The following is an 18,730-nucleotide window of genomic DNA, read 5'->3' as shown; positions in this document are numbered from 1 at the left end:
CACCTAGGCCTCCGGAGGAGGAGACAAGACAGAGGGCAGAGTGGCCAGTGAGCATGGTGAGGGGCCAAGGAATAAGGCTGGGGTCCCTCCCTGTGGGCCTTAGACCAGCACCCCTGTCCTCCCTGTGCCCCCTTCTCCAAACCTGCCCCCACCTTCTGCTCCCCAGGTGTTTGAGAGAAGCTCAGTGTCTTCCCTCCCCCCCACGCCCCGCCGCCAGCCGATCCCCACCTTGCTGGCACCCCAGGATCTGGGGCCCCCTGGGGGCTCAGCCCAGGGCCCCACATGGAAGGTAACGGGCTGCCCCCCACCTCTCACGGCTCTCTCTCTGCCTGTGCCTCCACACCTTCCTCTCCTCACCTCTCACGCTAACCCGCTAACACGCCAGTCACCTCCCCAAGTCCCGCTGCTCCCACAGCCCCGCCTGCCTGGACTCACCCCTCCACGTCTCCAAGGACAGGTGTGGAGACTCTAGCAGTCTGGTACCCGGCGCCCCCCCCCCCCACTCCCCGTGCCCCCTCCGCCCCCCGCCGTGGCCGCATTTTTCTTAGAGGCTTGATTCTGAGTTGGGTATTTTGTTCCAAGCTGCAGCCAGAGTTTAGGGCTGACCCAGAGCCTGGGTTTTGTCTTGGTCCAAGACTGGAGCTTGGATCCTGCTCACTACATGACTTTAGGTCCAACTCAAAATCTGACTTCATCCTGAGCCCTTGCCTAGCCCCTGCTCCAGAAGCCCCTCCTCAGCCACTGGTGCCTGGTGGGGCTCTCCCACTAGAACCTATGCCTTGCACTGGGGGTCAGGACACCCCAGGAGAAAGGCTCACTTACAGCCTCCCTCTCTTGCGTGGCCCCAGTGGTCAGGGAACTTGGAGTAGAAGAAAGTCATGCCCTTCCTTGGTGGCTGGCTCTTTCAGCACTGGGAAGTTCTTCCTTCTCTCTAACTTCAGTCCTTGCTGTTGTCCTGCTGCACTTATTTTCTCTTTATCTTTTCTTGGGAACGTTGGGGTGAACCTGCTGTCTGCACCCCCAGGGGACTGCACTCAGGGAGGGGGCACTGGAGGAAGTGGTCTGGGAATCCCTCCCTCTTCCCAGTCAGGTTGGGGCAGGAGAGCCTCTGCTCTGCGAAGGGCAGCCTCCCCCATACACGTACTCACCCACCTTGTCTGGTTCCCTTTGGGTCACTGTGGGCTCCATGCTGGCCACCACCTAATTTCTGGCCTGGCTTGAGACTTGTGGTGCTTTGACTCCTTGGCCAGGGGGAGCAGACAGGTGGACAAACCATCTGCTGGGCAAAGGATGAGCACAGAGCGGTCCAAGGAGCCATCCGGGGATGAGCAGTGTGCAGGGGGTGCCCCCTGGGCTGGCCGTGCCCTTGGCACTTTGACCCACTGCACCCAGCCCCTGCCTCTCTCTGGCCTCTGGGAGCCAGACCTGAAGGGGCCCAGGGGGCAAAGCCCCTCTGCTGGTTGAGCTCGCTTACCCTCTGCATCCTGAGGCACCAGTGGGCCGTGGAACCAGGCAGGCATGGGTCGCCTCTCTGCTTTCCCAGTCTCCATCCAGGTAAGCAGGTGGCAGGGCTGGGTGGGGTGCCTTGGGAGGGGGGCTTGAGGTCCCTGCTGCCGCCCCCCCCCAGAATCTCCCCCATGGCTCCTTTTAGTGGAAAGAGCACTGGACTTGGAGCCAGACTGCCTGGGTTCAAATCCTGGCTCTGCCACTAACTAGCTGTGGGTGAGTGACCTTGGGAGAATCACATGACACCCACCCCCGATTTCCTCATCTGTCAAGTGGGGACCATAGAAGCAGTCACCCTGTCGTGGGTTATAGTGAGAACTCAAGATGAAGACATATATGACAATGCCTGGCACAAGACTCTGCTGGTCTGAATTAGACCAGAATTCACTCAATTTGGGGGTTAGTGAGTGGGGGCCTCCCCCAGAGCCAGAGCAGGCGACGCTCACACAGAAGCAGTGCTGTAGCTTTGCGGAGCATTTGTGCAGCCGAGGGATGTGAGCCCTGCCCCTTGAGGCTATGAAGCCCTTGGGAAAGCTCCAGAAGTAAGGGGCGAGGGGGCCAGGAGTCTCTGGCCTGAGAAGAGCATGACAGCCCCAGCCTCTGAGGCCAGAGGCCACTCAGGTCAATTCGACAAAGAGCTAATATTGGCCGAGTGCTTACAACGGGCTGGGTACTGCTCCAAGCACACGCCCACGTGGGCGCACTGAATTCTCCACCAACTCCGTGCTACGGTTATTGCACAGATGGGCAGACTCCTGGCAGTGCCCGTGGGCCCTGCTCCCGGAGTTTAACATGGGCAGTGAGAGGTAGGCCTGCATCTGTGCTTCCGGGGAAACCGGCGTCCCTGCCAGAAAGTGGGGGACCCTAGTATGGGGTGGGAAGGGACCTGAGTTCCAGTCCCGGCTTTGCCTCTGACTTGCTGAGTAAACTCAGTCACCACCCTCCCCTGCGTCGGTTTTCCCATCTGTGCAAGGAAGGGGCTGGGCTCACCCGCATCTAACCCCCCATCCCAGCTCAGGGCGTTCCGTTTGCCGGGATCAGACCCTCCCTCATCTCTCCTCTCCCCGCAGGCTGCCCCAAGCCCCAGGGCCTTCTGCGTCCCCCGGATCATCTTGACGGAGTGTACCCCCAGGCCTCCCTCCCTACCAGAGGCCAGGCCTGAGGAAGCTGGTCCCAGGACAACCCCCACCCCGTGCCCCCGGACCCTGGCTGGCAGCGGGAGGGGCTGCAATGGTGCCCGGGCCCTGCCAGAGGTGGTGGCCAAGGCTTCCCAGCCCAGGAGCTGCTTGGCGCCTGAGATGGAAGGGGCAGCTCTGAAGAGACTGGGGATAGAGAGCTACAGCCCAGCGGAAGGAGGAGCCGGGGCCCCCTGCCCTTGGGCACCAGCCCCTGACGGCACTCAGGAGCCCTCCACTGCTGAGACCCAGCCAGAGAAGACCCCCAAGGACACCGGAGAGGATGCCCAACCCTGCAGTGGGGAGCCCAGGCCCCAGCCTGCTGCAGGCCTAGGCTGCACAGTGAGAGGTGCCACCACCCAGCAGATGGACAGCCTGGAGGAGACACTCCGGGAACTAGAAGCTGCCCTGAGCCAGATGGGCACAGCCCTCGCCGCGGGACCCCCCGGCAGCCCCCCACCCCTGCCACCCAGTCCCCAGGTGGCTGCCTCCTCCCCTAGCCTCTCCTCCTGCCTTGATGCTCTAGTCTCTTGGTCCTCAGAGCTGGAGGGAGTGGGGGGCTGCAGGAGCACCATGCCAGCCCCTTCCTGCCACTGGCCTTTTGTCAGCTCCTGCCAGCCTCCTGGGAGCCCAGCGCCGGGTGGGGTTTGCAGGGAGAGCCCCGGGAGGCTGGGAAGCTGGCCTACCCAGGGATCAGCCCTAGCAGCCCTGGCAGGGACCGGGTCCTCTCCCCTCTGCTCTGTACCTATAAACCAACAAATAAAGTTCTCTCCTCCTTTTCCATCCCCACGCTCCCCTCCCCCCTCTCCTGTCTGACTCTCTTTGCCTCTGTTGTTTCTCTGTCTGCGCCTCTTGAATCCCTGGAGTCCTGGACAGGGTGGTACCTGGGGTGGTTCAGAGGAGCTGGACTTGTCCATCTCTAGGGAGACTTCACCCCCATCCTCCCATTCAGAGGAAGATGTGGGTCCCACTCTGTCTGCCGTCATAAAGACCCCCCTCAAATCTCAGGCATGCTCTGGGAGACCCAGAAAAGGGTCTGGGTCCACCCTGAGGGCGGGTGATGGCAGCAACTCTCACTTTAGAAGTGGCTCCCCAGAAGGCACCTGCTGCCCCTGGGCTACTCAAGGAAACCACCAAAGAACTCTCACTGGGGAGCTGCTGGGAACCTGGCTGGGGGGGCCCCTGTCCCTCTTCTGCAGGGAGACCTTAACCCTGGCCTCGGAGAGTGGACCTGGGTCCTGGCCAGGGATGTGGAGGCAGGGAGGTCCAAAGGTCTCTAGCCCTCAAAGGGCCCACTGAAGAGGACCCAGCCCCAGAGACCCCACCCAGCACCTAGGATTCCTGTGTGATCCCACCTTCAACCCCACCTTGTTCATCTTCCTGCAGAGTGGTGGTGGCAGCGTGCCACCCATGAAGGTGGTTACTCCAGGGGCCTCTCGGCTGAAGGCAGTGCAGAGCCAGGCCGGCAGCCCCGACAAAGGCAAGCACGGCAAGCAGAGGGCGGAGTACATGAGGATCCAGGCCCAGCAGCAGGTAGGCGTGGCCCCGTGGGGGGCGGGGTTCGGCCCATCCTGGCCCCTCCCCTTCCCCTGCGGTGCTGTGCCCTCGGGCTGTGTGCCGGGCGGCTCCTGCCAGCACGCCTGTGGCCACCTTCCTGCCAAAAGCCCAGAGACCTCCTCCCTGCCAGGACGGCCCCACTGGTCCCCTGAGCCATCTTTTGCCTCCTCCTACCAACCCCAGCGCTCTGGGTCTGGTTTAGAACATGTATTTTCAACCAGGCCACTCCCCTTTCGGGAGACCCCCCCCCCCCCCCCCCGACCTGGCAGAGAAGACCCTCTCCCCAGCTGCTCCTGGAGGAGAGGGACCCAGCAGTCTTATGTCCCCGCTGGCCCGCGCCAAGGCCCAGCCTGCCCTGGGGTATGGGAGGGGGCTTCGATGTCCCTTTGTCTTCCTGCCTCTGCCTGGCTTCCTCTCCCTGCTCCCCACCCCCTGCTCTCTGGGGGGCACCTCGCTGTCATCAGTCCTCTCTTTTGGCTCTCAGGCCATCTCCCAGCTGAGGGAGAAACCAATTTTGCATCTGCTTTTCAGTGTTTGGGCTTTGGTGGGTTGCACTGATGTCAACGGGGAAAGGGAGAAGTACTGTGGCCCCCCCGGTGGGGTGGGGACGGCAGGGATGCTGTACCCTCTGTCAGATGTAGTCAGCGGGCTTGGGGCCAGTGTAGAAGTGACAGCCCCACCCGTGGGTGCTTCTGTCCTGTGGCCCACTGCGTGGCCTGGTCAGAAGGTGCAGGGTGGTCCCTGGACCTAGATATTGAGAGAGACCTTTCGTGCACTCATTTGGTTCAGTAAGTATTTCTGAGCAGCTCCTGCATGCCAGGCCTGTTGTGGGTGCCGGGTGGGAATGGGCGCTGTGAAATGTCCAGGTGCTGTGACCTGAAGAAGGTTCTAGGCTCTGAGGCAATAGGTTAGAAGTGGCAAGTCCAACTCCGTTCTTCACCGACGAGGGAGCAGTTCAGAGAAGGAAAGGGGCCTCCCGAGGGCACACAGCAAGGTGGCATCAGAACCAGGATGGGACCCAGGAATCACAAAGCCCTTCACACCCCACGGCCCTGTGACAGCCCTGGGCTGCTGGTTCCCTGGAGGGCCCTGCGGAGACGGCCATCCCAGCCCCACCCGCCCCTGACCAGCTCTCCTCCCCGGCCCCCCGCTGACCCACCATCTTCCTCCTGGGTCCCCGGACACACCGTGCAAATCCCACCCCAGCTCCTTGTCCTGCCGCCACACTGCCTGGGTCCCCCTCATCCCATGTCCATCCTTCGTGTCCAGAACAGCAGCTGACATGCGCGGGCTCTCCCTGTGCCAGACACACGGGTTCTCTCGTTTCCCGTTCGCCATACCACTCTGAGGAAGGTCCTTTTGATGCCCACTCGAGAGATGGGGAAACTGAGGCTCTAGCCACGGCCATGCAGCTGGCGAGGGTGCAGGAGGATTGGCACCCTGTGCCTGGTCCCCTCCCCCATACACACCTTGCCTTCAGCCTCTCTAGCTGTAACTGCTCGGCCATCTCTCACCCTGACTGCCTGTCCTGGGGCACCCAGAGCCTCTCTCCAGCCCCTCTGTCACCTCTGTCACCTCTGTGGCCTCCCATTCAGTCCCTAGCCCACTCGGCCTTCCCTCCAACCTCCCCCCAGGGCCCGGCTAGGCCTTCTGGGGCCGCAAGCATTCACACACACACACACACACACACACACACACACACACACACACACACTCATGGGGATGCTGTGTAGGCCCTCCATTCCCCTCCCCCCTGGCCAGCTCTCACCCTGACCCTCCTGGCTCCCTGCTGGGCGTCTCTCCTCTGCACACTCCTCACCTCGCTGGGCCCCGCTTCCTCCTGGGCCTCTTTGCTCCTCGTACCACACACTCCTCTCCCAGAGCGCCATCTATCCCTGCCCCGGGCTCCGTTCTGAGCCCAAGGCTGCCTCTCAGAAAATGTCACCCACCCCCGGGGCATCCTCCCACACTGGGGAGTCTCCCTCACCACCTACTGTACAGGTTGTCTCCCCCCCCCCCCCCCCCCGCCCCCAGGGCCACAGGCAGGGCCATGCCTCTCGCTTTCACTTTCTGGTTGCTTTTTGTTACAAAGCACCTTCTCCCTAACAAAGTAATATACGTTCTTTGTGGACATTTTTTAAAGAAGCAGGGATAAAAACCATCCTATGCCTCGTTACCTAAATGCATGCCCTTCTAGGGTCTCCCTGTCACTCTGTCACCTCTAATCTATTTTCCCAGACCTGCGGGCTGGGGATGGATGTGTGTAAATTGCAGATCTGCTTATGTCATCCCCCCAGCTTCAAACCCAGGCCCACTGCTCCCTGCCAGGTGAGAAAATCAAAAGTCCTTCACCGGCTGCCCAGAGCAATTCCATGACCAGCCTGGGTTCCTTCCTCCCGGTTCTCCTGGCGCCCTCCGCCCCACACCCTCAGTTTGCTCCAGCCACTCTGGGTCACCTGGCCCTCTGTCCTCTGGGCCTGGACAGCGCTCCCTATCAGCTCAGGCTGGGAACTTGGTCAAAGTCCTCTGCCTTCTGCTGGCTCTTCCCTCATCTGTACAATAGAGACGAAAACCCAGCAGCAGGCTTCTGAGGTCACATCATACCAGGTGTGGGAAGGAACTGGGAAAGCCCCCAAGTGCCCTGCGAAGGACAGTCCCCGTCGTCCTCAGTTGCACTTGGTCATGGTCTGCACGCTTGTCAGCGCCGAGCGCTGGGCAGAGGCCTTTCTCTCGTCACGTGGTTCTAACACCTGGGGCTCAAAGCTGCCTTTGATAATGACAAGGGAAAGGAAAATAAAAGTGTGAGGACCAGAAACACCAAAATGGGGGGAAGAGAGTTCCGAGATGGGGCTGCAACAGGGCCTTATACTACAAAGACACCAGAGGAAACAATTGAGAAAAAGCCCGAAGATGTCATGCTGGAGATCCAGGGGTGGGATGGTAGCCAGATTCGCAGGGGTGCAAGGAGCCCGGGCCTGCTGCAGATGGGAAACCATGGACCCCTCCTCTTCTACTAGGGCTCAGAAATCTGTTGCACCCCCTGGTGCATCTCCTCAGACGGTCCTGCTGTCCTGTCATCCTGCCTCCCCACCCCCCGTGTGGCTGCCTTCACTCCCAGGGTGGGAGGGTGGGTCCCAGGCCCACAGATCGGGTCAGGAGCAGGAGGACCTTTCCCAGAAGCCCCTAACTGATCTCCCCTCTCTTCCCGTTGTCCGTTCCCTAATCAGTCACTGGCAAGGAGAACGGAATTGCTCGAATTGGGTAGATTGCTCGGGACTCAACCCCCTTGGGCTGGGGGAAAGGCCCACCTCTCCTGATAGCCCAGGGCCTGATCCGGGCAAGATTTCATCAGGAAGGAGGGCGTGTGGGCAGCGGAGGAAGCGACACTGGGAGTGGCCCTGGAAGAGGCGCCAGCGGGGTCTGCCACAACAAGGTGACCTGTCCCTGTGCGGAGATCTGTGTCACAGGGCGGGGGGGGGGTGGTGGGGCAGTATGCTGACCTGCAGGAAGAGTAGGGGTGCGGGGCTCAGCCCGCTAGGCCCTGCTAACCGTTCCCGTCTCTCCCCGCCACCCCCCCCACCTCGGCTGGAAGTTGAAGGTGACAGCATTCTGCTTCTCTGGACGTGCTTGGAAGTGACAGCAGAGGGCTGGTGGGTGAAATGAAGTGACAGAAAGCTCCAGAGACAGCAGCTGTGTTACCGGAGAACCTCCGCAGCCCGGGAGAGGGCATGGGGCACGATGGGCATGTGCTCCCTCAGCTTCAGGGGAGGGGGCTCGATGCGTCCCTGCGGCCAGTCACCCGGGAGGGAAGGCGGCTGGGAGGGCAAACGGGTGCTCGCAGAGCAGTACAAGCCGCCCGGGTCTCCGCGAGGAAGGAGCGGGGGTGTCCACGCAGGCCACTGACCGCCCCTGCGGCTACTGCAGAAAGGCCTCGCGCTGGCGGCGGGAGAAAGGGGCCAGCGCCTGGGTGAGGACTGTCACCTGAGCGGTGCAGGAGTCAGGTGGCGGCCCAAGCTGGAAGGCGGGCGTTCCAAAGACCAAAGCGCAGAACAGACCCGGGCTCTCGACAAATGCTAAAGGGGAGGAAGAGAAAAAGCTTTCAACTAGAGAGATGGGTCGAGAACAAAGAGGCCAGCCGGGAAGGAATCAGCAGCCTGCTTGGGAGGCGGTGAGATGTGAGGAGACAAGCAGGGGGCTCCCCGCCCACTCGCCTTTGGGAGCAAGAACTTTGAATGGGAAAGGCTGGGATGGGAGGGGCAGGCCTGGAGCCCAGGGCTAGTGACCCGGAGTCAGACGGCGTGAGGCTGTCTCTGGGCCCAGGTACCGGGACCCCCCCCCCCGCCTCTCCCCCCGGAAGCAGGGGCCAGGCCTGGCACATGCCCCTCGGGCAAAAGCCCCAGTGAATCCAGGGATCTTGTGGCTGGGGCCCTGGAGCCTCTGTGAGTCCAGACGAACTGCGACAGGAAAGAGGGGGAGGGGTCAGAAGACCCAAACGGGGAGCCTCTTGCCTGGATTTTCAGCAAGAGAAAAGGTAGACTGCGCTGCGGGGCGAGGAGTACACCCCAGGGGAGCCACTGCGCGGGTGGAAGAGCCTGTGGGGGCCGCCAACAGCAAGGGCGAGTCCCCGGTCGGCCGGTCAGGCTGCCTGAGGCATCCTGGTTGCCCCTGCTGGGGTCTGATAGAGCCCGCCCAGCAGCGGGGGCTCCCCCGGGGGGGGGGCGCGGGGCGGTAGAGGCACCCTGCCCAGACCGCAGCTGCTGCGGGAGGGGGCCCGAGGAGCCTCAGCACAGTTTCCAGCCCTCCCCTCCTCCTTCCTCTTTTTTTTTTTTTTTTTTAATCAAAACCAGTCCGTTATCCCACTGGTAGCTATGCAAGGCGGGGAGGGGAGGGGCGGGGGGGCAGTGAATACGACAGAGAGAAACCCGGTCCGTGTAGCCCCAACCCAGTGGTGCTCAAAGTGAAGTGTGCAGCAGGGTCCCCTAGGGTGCCTGCCCAAAATGCAGGTTACTGAGCCTGAGCCAGAGAGAGATTCTGGAGCAGGGCCCCGGAATCTGCATTTGTGACACCTCCTCCTCTGGAGGTGATGCAAATGGCTCTGGAACCATACACAAACATCCAGAATTAGTCTAGACACAGGGAGTTTGCTGGGGTGGGAGGAGGTGCGGCTGTTTCTAACTAGCCGAGCACTGGGAAGCTGGGAGAACACTTGTAGGGGCTACAGCGGGGCTTCCTGCCTTGGGCCAGAGGCTGGAAGCAGTGAGTGCCTTTTCCTCCAGCTTGGGGGTGGGGTGGGGTTGGGGGTGGGTTCTTCAGAGTAGTGCTCCCCCGGGAGGACCCGCTTGTCCCACATTGTCCCCATAAGACCTTCTGGTTAGGATCAGCCTCCTGTAGAGGTCAGAAAAGGGTCTGGCTGGGGTGCTGGCCCCTTGAGACTAAGAGCCCACCTACTCCGAGCTGGGGCCGCTCCCCTCTCCGCCCCGCACCCCTGTGGCAGCTAACCTCTGGCTTCTCCCTCCTGTCCCTTGTCCTCCTCACTCCTATCTCCCTGTCCACCTGTCCTGGGTGTGGCCTCCCTTGTGCTTCTCTGGTCTCTCTCCTCCACCTGCTCTCTTTCCTGTCAGCAACCCCGGTCCCCAAGCCTTTGGGTCCAGCCCTATACTCACCCCCTCTATTCTGCACCCCCACTGTGGCGCCCTCCTCCCCATCTCAGGGGCTCACTCTCTCCAGAGGCCTTTTGCGGTTAATTTTCTCTTGGATTTGTGGAGGCTTTTCATTTTTTTTAAAACTTCAGCTGGGGGCCAGCATGAAGGAGCTCCCATCCTCTCTCTGACCCCTGACCCCTGTTTTTGTTCCAGGCCACTAAACCATCTAAAGAGATGAGCGGGTCAAATGAGACCTCGAGCCCAGTCTCAGAAAAGCCCTCGGCTTCCAGAACCTCTATCCCTGTATTGACTTCCTTTGGGGCGAGGAATTCTTCCATCTCCTTCTAGAAGCCCCCTTCCACCTCCACCTCAGCCTGTCCGCCCTCCTCACCCCTGCCATTTCTCTCCCTGCTCTTCTTCCTTCATCTCTACCCCGCCCCCACCCTAGTCTCTGGCTTGCCGTAGGTGTGGCCTTCCTCAGCTCTCTACACCCATCCCCTGTTGGTGTTTTTGGTTTTTTAAATTGATTCACTTTTAATTATCTTTTTTTTTTTTTAAAGCAGAACAGTAAAACTAAAAACCAAAACACACCACCTTCCCTCGATTTCCTGTTCCAAAATGGCCCACCTCCTGCCATCCTCTCTCCCTTTTTACCCACGCCTCCTCCCACGTCCATCCTAAAGCCCCCGCACCCTATGCTCCCTTCCTGAGAGCACTCCAAACAAACTCTGAGCCACGGAGACTTGGAGCGGCGACGCCCCTCTCCCCATCCTCGGAAACCTTCCTGGAGGAAACTCTGGACGTTGGAACAACCCCACTATCAGGCTGGCAGGGAGACTCTGGCCCTGGAGGTGCCCCAGCTGCCCAGTCTTGCTGTGACCGAACTCCGCTGCTCCACTCCCTTCCGCTCATGCCCCTGTGGGCCTGAGTCAAGATGGATGGGCTGGGCAGGGAGGCAGGGTTGAGGGGGCCTGGGGCGGGTGTGAGGCCTTCGAATCTGTGTGTGCTGGAGAGGAGTTGGCTTCCTGGGACTCCCTTCTTGTGGTGAGAAACCACCTAGCCTGTGCCGAGCAAGGAGCGGGCCCTTCCGGGTAGTGGGTTGTGGGCAGCCGGTTGAACAGCCAGCCTGACACTGGGGTCACTGCCCCAGAAGAGGGCAGCCCCGAGGAGGGCTATTTGGTACTTTTGGTTTCCTAATTTAGCACTTTAAATGACATTAACTTATTCAATGGGGGTGGGCAAGAATGAAGGGCCTAGAAAACTAGATTTGGGGGCGTGGAGGGTGGGAAGGGTCTCGTGGTGAGGGAAGTGGGGGGAATAGAGAGGGGCTGATGGGGGGGCAGTGAGGACAGCTCTGACCCAAAGGTTAAGCGACTTGACCTTTAACCATCCTCTTTGAGATTTGAGGGTTTTCAGGGGTGAGATGATTTTTAAATGGGGAGCTGGTGACCCCTGGTAAAATCTTTGAGGGTCCCTGAGGCCTGACCAGCCAGCCAGTGCCCCTAGACCCAACCTGTGGATGCCTGCCTTGCAGGGGCTGGGCCAACGAGGCTTTTGACCAGGTCCTGGGAAGGGGAGGAAGACCAGTTTTGGTTCTCAGCCCCGGGTCCCCCAGAGGGCACAGTGAGGGGCCGTTTGGGGGGGGGGCGGGGTGGTATGTGGGTGGGGGATGCGGAGGCAGATAGGGTAGGGCCCCTGGGGAGCAGGATTCCTATGTGGAGCACAAAGTGGGGTAAGCACAGGGGAGGGTTTGGGAGTAGTCTCCCTGAGTGAGCACAGAAAGAAGGAGCCATTGAAGGGGCAGAACCTCCTAGTCCCTGGGGCCTGGCTGGAAGGTCAGTGTTTGGGGAAAGCCAGGGGAGCTGTTGAGGGTTGGGGAGGGAAGGGAGACTGGGGTTGTGTTTCTTCATTTCTTTCTTTTTGTTTTGTTTTGTTTTTGTTGGTTCATCCTTGTTTTCTAGCTTTGGATCATTTTTGTACAAAGGCAAGCAGGCCTTTTTGAAAAATAACAAAAGAAGAGGAAAAAAAAAAATCCCTCCTAAAAAAAAAAAAAAAAAACCCTTGGAAAATAGGAAAAAAAAGGACCTCATAAATGATGCAATTACTTTTAATTGCAGGCAACTCTTTACATTTAAGTGAAGTGTCTTAACATTTTATATTGTTTTAAAAATATATTTACATATTATATATATATAATATACGTAATATAAATATATATAAATATTTAAAAAAGAAAAAAAATGAAAACCACGGCACCCTCTCCCTGGCCGCTGTTTTGGCGGGGGAGGGGGGCTGGAGGATGGGCACATCGGCCTGGCTTCCGTGGTCCAGTGAAACGGTTCGGTTTGATTTGGCTGTACAGAGAACCCCTGATCGGGAGGGGAGGGGGGAGTGGTGCCCCCTCCTCCCTCCACTCCATTACTCTTTGCTTGCCACTTTTCGCTTGCCCCCCCAGCCCTGTGACCTGAATGTGTGCCCCACCGTCTTTGTCCTGAGTTGAATGTCCCTTTGTGGGGGGAGGAGGAGGTGTCCGTCCTCGAGGGGCAGACGGAGGGAGCCGTGGGCCCCACCCCATCTGCCCACGTAGCGCCCAGTGGGATTTGCATCTTCCTTTCCCTTTGGCTCCTGCACATTTCCGGGCTGAGAGGCATTTGTGTGGAGTTGTGCGCAGCCTGTGTGTGTATGTGCGCCGGCCCAGGTCCTCTTGCCCGGGTGTGGAGGGAAGCGTGTGTGTGCACAGGCGTGACCTTCCACACATGTGTGCGGGGAGGCGAGTGCACTCGGTGCATGTTCCCTGCTGGGGCATCAGCACGTGCCCACCTGCATGTTGGTACGGAGGGGCTTTGCGCATGAGAGGGCGTGTAGTGTGTGTGTGTGTGTGTGTGTGTGTGTGTGTGTGTGTGTGTGTGCAGACGCACGTGGCTGCGAGAGACTTGTATGCGTGCGGGCCACATATGCGTGGACAGAGGGCTGCACGTGGAGGTGCATGTGACCTGCGTTGTGTGGGCCTGTGCGTGTGCACAGGTGTGTAGACCCAGGCGTGTGGGAGTGCCTGCGTGTGTGTTCCATCGACCCTGCACCCCTCGCTTTGGCTCCCCTCCTGAGCCCCCAGCCCCCCGCCCTCCCAAAGCCCGCTGCATGCGCCTCACTGCTCTGTCCACCAGTGTGTGCTTGACCAAGAGAAAACTAAGACGTCTGGGGGGATCCCTGTACCTGGTCCCCCGCCCCCGCCCACTGTGCTGTGTTACTCGCATGGGGGGTTCCTCTCCCGCCCCTTCCACAATACGCTGTTTCCCCAGGAGCCTCCGGGCCCGAGGCTCTGATTGGGGGCCCAGGTGGGGTCCCCCCCTCCCCGGGCTGAGCCCCGGCTCCGCACCCTGCCCCGTCCACCCCGTAGGGCCCGTGTTGCTGTAGCAGTGATGGCTTCTGTGGATATTCCGTGACCTCTGTCAGTGTAACTTGACAATTTCTAAATGGAAAAGGGTTGCTGTGTTTTCTCTGTCTCTCTTTTTTAATGTCCTTTTTCTTCTCACTTCCCTGCTCTCTTTCCTTTCCGGTTTTTCTAGCCGAGTGTTTGGGGCTTAAATAAAACTTGTTTCTTTTTCCTCTCCTGGATCTCCTTTCTATAGGCTGCTGTCTCATTATTTCTCACCTTCACCCTGGAAGGGGCTGGGATGGATGGGGCGGAGATGGGGGATCCCTGGCAGGTAACTGCCCTGCAGCTTCGCGGCAGGGCCTGAAAGAGGAGGGGCAGGAACGGGGGTCCCTCGGGCTGCTGCTGCCCCAAGGACCCAAGACAACCCACATCATCCAGGACACTGGAGAGGAACACCACTGACTCCGTGGGAGGCCAGCCCCCGCGCTAGGCGAGTCACTGCCACCATCGGCGAGGTAGCTGCGGGCACTGCTTACATTACGTTGGGTGTCTTGCTCAGTGTCCTACAACCAGTAAGATGCAGAGTGAGGATTTGAATCCAGCTCTGCCTGACCCCGAACCCAGTGCTTTTCCCCCAAACCCAAGGAGGGTCTGATTACCTCCCTGGGTCAGGTCTTGGCCTCCTGCCCTTCGGGTGGAATGATCCTTCATGGTATCACCCATCCTTTCAAGAGCAGCAGCTTTCAAACTTTTAAAAAGAAAATTACACACACACAAACAAAAAACCCAAACTAAGTAAGAAATACATTTTGTATCTCAATGGTTTATACGTGTACACACACACACAGTGAGAGAGCACTTACGACATACAATGCACTCTGCTATTTCCTGTTAAATTCTAAACATTTTGGTCACAACCCATCTAATTGACTTCATGACCCTCTAATGGGTCAAAACCCACAGTTTGAAAAATACTTGTCCAAAGATGTAGTTTCAGTCCCAATCATGCTGCGTTTTGGCTTTCTCCTTCTCAAAGGCCTAGCAGCCCCACTTACCTGATGGTGTCCCCCGAAATTGGAAGACCCCTGTGAGGAGATTTACCCTTGATTCTGGTTGGGTGGCAGTCCTAAACCCTGACCTTGTAGCCAGCAAGCTGCCCAAACCCTTCCAGGTCACCACATCAGAATCCCGTCTGCCCCACCGCTGAGTAGACCAGATGTCCTGAAGGGGTTTTCCTGGAATTCTGAAGGCTGTGCCACTGTTCCAGCATGTTCTAAGGGTCCTTGAGGCTGCTCTTCGAGGCATTCTCCTGCTTGACTGAGGCCTGTGGGTGTCCTGTCCCTCCTCCAGCAAACACCAGGCCTTCTGTCCCGTGAGGTAATGACACTGTCCTAGAGCAACACTCTTCCAGAACTCACGGGAGCCCCCGTCACAGTCTTTCCCCTAAAGGCCAATAACCTCTTTGGAGACAGAGGTTGAGGATGGCTCCCTGTCTGGGAGGAAGGCACACTCCATGGGCCCCCCATCCCCCCTGCCCGCTGAGCAGCCCTCAGACCCTCCAACAGTCAGGCCTCATCGCTTATGTCCTTTTTAAAATGTGGGCAGGTCTTGCCTTCTCTTCTGTGCCCTATTCCCAGAAAGCTGGGAAAGTGGCCCAAACCCCCTTCATCTCCGACAATCACCCCATTCACTGATAATTCAAGATCGAGTAACAAATGGGACCATCAACTGCATGCCAGGAATTACACCAGGCCCTTCATTTACCCTTCGAATGCCGACCGAATGTCTGCTTGAACTCATGGTACCTGGGGCTCAGCGTCTGGCGGGGGAGCCAAGCCAACACACCACCCGGATACCTGAGCAGGGTGCCCGATGGTGAGCTGCCCCAGGGAAGCAGGTTGTGACAGTCACGTGGACCACGCAGAGAGGGTGACCAGCCATGAGGTCACGTTCGGGTGGCTACGTGGCAGCTGGTGGCTGAGTGTCGCAGGCAGAAGGCCCTGAGGTGGGTCCTGGAAGATGGATGAAAGCCACGTAGAGTGAGGAGGGGAAGGGGTACAGGCCATGAGGCCAGATTGGTGGGCAGAAACCCCGTCAGAGGAGCCCCATCTTGCGGGATGTGGTAAAGCAGGTGGATTTCTTCTCGGAGCCGTGGAAGCCGATCGGAGGCTTTTTTAAGTAAGAGCGTGACGTGACCGGACACTATTTCGGAAGTTACGTCTGGCTGCGCTGCGGAGAAAAGATGGGGGGCGAGGGGCAGGAGCGAGTGCAGAGCCATCAGTTAGAGGCAGGGGCAGGCGATGCCTCCCTGGACTCACTCAAGCTAACAATCCTCTGGCTGAGGGAGGGGAAACTGAGCCTCAGCACCTTTGTGGCTATGAGGGGATGGAGCCAGAAGTCAAACCCAAGACTTAGCCCTTCCAATAGCCGTGCTTTCTTAATGCTTTATGATACTCCTCACTTCCACTAAGTGTCTCTTTAACCCTGACACCGTGGCCTGTGGGGCTCATTAGCTCCATTTTACTGACGGGGAAGGCTGATGGGGCAAAGCAGGGATCCGACCAGCTGGCCTCAGAGTCCGATCCTTATTGGGAAGAGAAAAGAGACTGCTTTCCCGACCGAAACCCAGGGGAGCCCTCATTTTCTCCATCAGTGTCTGCACGTCTCTGAGCCCCTAGGCATTTTCTTCCTCTTGGGTCACGGAGTGGCTTCAGCATTCCAGAGTTCCCAATTCTTGGTGCGGGGCCTTGGGCTCACGGCCACCATGCCCGTTAGCGGATGATAGGCTCCCTTGACACCCGCTGACTCGGACTGATTGTTGGATACTACTCATAATGACACCTGGCGGGAAGCTCCATCCCATACCCCTGGTCACCGTCCCACAAAATTAACTGAAATTTTGTACCTTTTGACCCCATTTATCCAGATTCTCTGCCTTAGCTCAGACCACTCTCATGGCCCTTCTACCTGCCCATGCCAGAATGGCAAGGAAAAATCCCCATTCCTCTTAGTTCAACTCAAATACATTGGGAGTTTTCCCAAAGAAATGTTTCTCACGTGGGGCACTTGTCTGGCTGTGAGTAGAGCATGTGACTCTTGATTTCGGGGTTGTAAGTTCGAGCCCCACATTGACCATAGAGATTACTTAAAAATAAAATCTTAAAAAAAAAAGACATGTTTCTCATGAAAGAAATGTAGCCTTATGCCAGCACCGCTCTGTTTTGACTGGTAGTAAGTTTTAAAATCAGCAAAATTCTTCAAAACTGTTTGGCTGTTCTGGGTTCCTTACATTTCCATAGGAAATTTTGGATAAGCTTGTCAATTTTTGCCAAAAAGACAAAAAATCAGATTTTAATAGGAATTGTGTTGAATCTGTCATTCAGCTTACAGAATATAGCCATCTTAACAATGTTAAATCCTCTTAAACATGGGTTATCTTTCCATTTATTTAGATCTTTAATCTTTCAGCAATGTTTTGTAGTTATCTCTCTACAAGCTTTGATGCTATCATAAACAGGATTATTTTCTTTTTTTAATTGAGGTATAATTGACATCCACTATTTTAGTTTCAGGTGTGCAACACGAGTCCACATTTGTGTCCATGGTGAAATGGTCGCCACAGTAGTTAACATCCGTCACCAAACATAGTTACAGAATCGTTTTCATAGGATGATAACTTTTTAAGATCTACTCTCTTAGCAACTTTCAAAGATGCAACACAATATTGTTAACTATAGTCATCAAGTCCTACATGATCCTCATGACTTATTTATTTTATAACTGGAATTTTGTACCTTTTGACCCCATTTACCCATTTTACCCATCCCTAATCCCCCACCTCTGGAAACCACCAGTCTGTGCTCTGTATCTATGAGCTTATTTTTTGTTTGTCTATTTGGTTGAGTTTTTTTTGTTGTTGAGATTCTATATATAAGTGCAATCATATGGTATTTGTCTTTCTCTGTCTAACTTATTTCACTTAACGCCCTCGAGATCCATCCATGTTGTTGCAAATGGCAAGATTTCATTCCTTTTCATTGCCATTCTATATTCCATTGTATATGTAATACCACATTTTCTTTGAAATTGGAATTGCTGCAGTGGGCATGGGGATGCATGTATCTTTCTGAGTCAGTGTTTTCATTTCCTTGGGATAAATACCCAGAAGTAGAATTACTGGGTCATATGGTATTTCTATTTCTAATTTTTTGAGAAACCTCCATATTGTTTTCCATAGTGGCCGCGCCAATTTACATTCCCACCAAGATTTTCTAATTCTTAAAAAAAAAAAAATTCTGGGGCACCTGGTTGGCTCAGTTGGACACTTAAGTGTCCAACTCTTGATTTTGGCTCAGGTCATGATCTCAGGGTCTTTGGATCGGGCTCAGTGGGAAGTCTGCTTGTCTCTCTCTCCCTCTGCCCCTCCCCCTGCTCACACTCTTTCTCTCAATAGATAAATAAGTCTTTTAAAAAAATCTTCCAGGGGCGCCTGGGTGGCTCAGTCGTTAAGCGTCTGCCTTCAGCTCAGGTCATGATCTCAGGGTCCTGGGATCGAGTCCCACATCGGGCTCCCTGCTCAGCTGGAAGCCTGCTTCTCCCTCTCCCACTCCCCCTGCTGTGTTCCTTCTCTCACGTCCCCTCTCTCTGTCGCTGTCTCTCTCTGTCATATTAAAAAAAAAAAACTTACAAAAAAATCTTCCAGGGGCGCCTGGGTGGCTCAGTCGGTTAAGCGTCTGCCTTCAGCTCAGGTCATGATTGCAGGGTCCTGCGATTGAGCCCCACATCGGGCTCTCTGCTCAGCAGGGAGCCTGCTTCTCCCTCCAACTGCCTGCCTCTCTACCTACTTGTGATCTTTGTCAAATAAATAAAATCTTTAAAAAAATAAAAAAAACTTCCAAAATTATTCTGAATTTAGTGTTTATCTCAATTTCTAATACAATCATATTTATGAGTATCCTTAATTTAAATTTAAAAGAGACTAAATTCACATTACATACAATTAACTTTTTTAAATGTACAATTCAGTGGTATTTAGTGTGTCCACAGTGTTGTCCAACCACCAGCTCTCTCTAGTTTCAAAACTTTTTTTATCACCCCATAAAACACCCTATACCCATTAAGCAGTCTCTCCCAATCCCCACTGCACCCCATTCCCTAGTAACCTCTAATCTGTCCCTATGGGTTTTTTTCACTCTAGATATATATCATACAAAAGAAATCATGGAATTTGTGAGCTTTTGTGTCTGTCTTCTCTTAGTATAATTTTTTCAAGGTTTATCCAAGTTATAACATGTACCAGTACTTTGTTCCTTTTATGGAACAAATAATATAGCATTTATAGTATGCATATACAATGATTTATTTATCTGTTTATCCATTTATGGACAATAGCCTTGTTTCCACCTTTTGGCTATTATGAATAATACTGCTATAGACATTCATGTACCAGTTTCTGTGTGGACGTATGTTTTCAT

General features: G+C 56.2%; 1 protein-coding gene across 9 annotated transcripts in view; it reads left to right on the top strand.

The window, feature by feature from the left end:
* The window catches only part of SRCIN1 (SRC kinase signaling inhibitor 1), a 68,358-nt gene extending 54,863 nt beyond the window's left edge, over window positions 1–13,495 (top strand). For 7 of the 9 annotated variants that reach the window (XM_027567820.2, XM_027567815.2, XM_027567817.2 and 4 more), the window contains 3 exons: window positions 167–289; window positions 4,068–4,214; window positions 10,094–13,495. In XM_027567820.2, the coding sequence (XP_027423621.1) occupies window positions 167–289; window positions 4,068–4,214; window positions 10,094–10,228 (405 nt within the window). In that variant the 3' untranslated portion in view covers window positions 10,229–13,495. The remainder of the gene's footprint in view (window positions 1–166; window positions 290–4,067; window positions 4,215–10,093) is intronic. The other 2 variants (XM_027567819.2, XM_027567821.2) reach the window with 1 other exon arrangement.
* The last annotated feature ends 5,235 nt before the right edge of the window (window positions 13,496–18,730 follow it).

This window comes from Zalophus californianus, chromosome 16 (assembly GCF_009762305.2).
Source record: "Zalophus californianus isolate mZalCal1 chromosome 16, mZalCal1.pri.v2, whole genome shotgun sequence".
Lineage (NCBI taxonomy): Eukaryota > Metazoa > Chordata > Mammalia > Carnivora > Otariidae > Zalophus > Zalophus californianus.
Note: the sequence above shows the minus strand (reverse complement) of the source record. Positions and strands in the feature narration are given on the sequence as shown.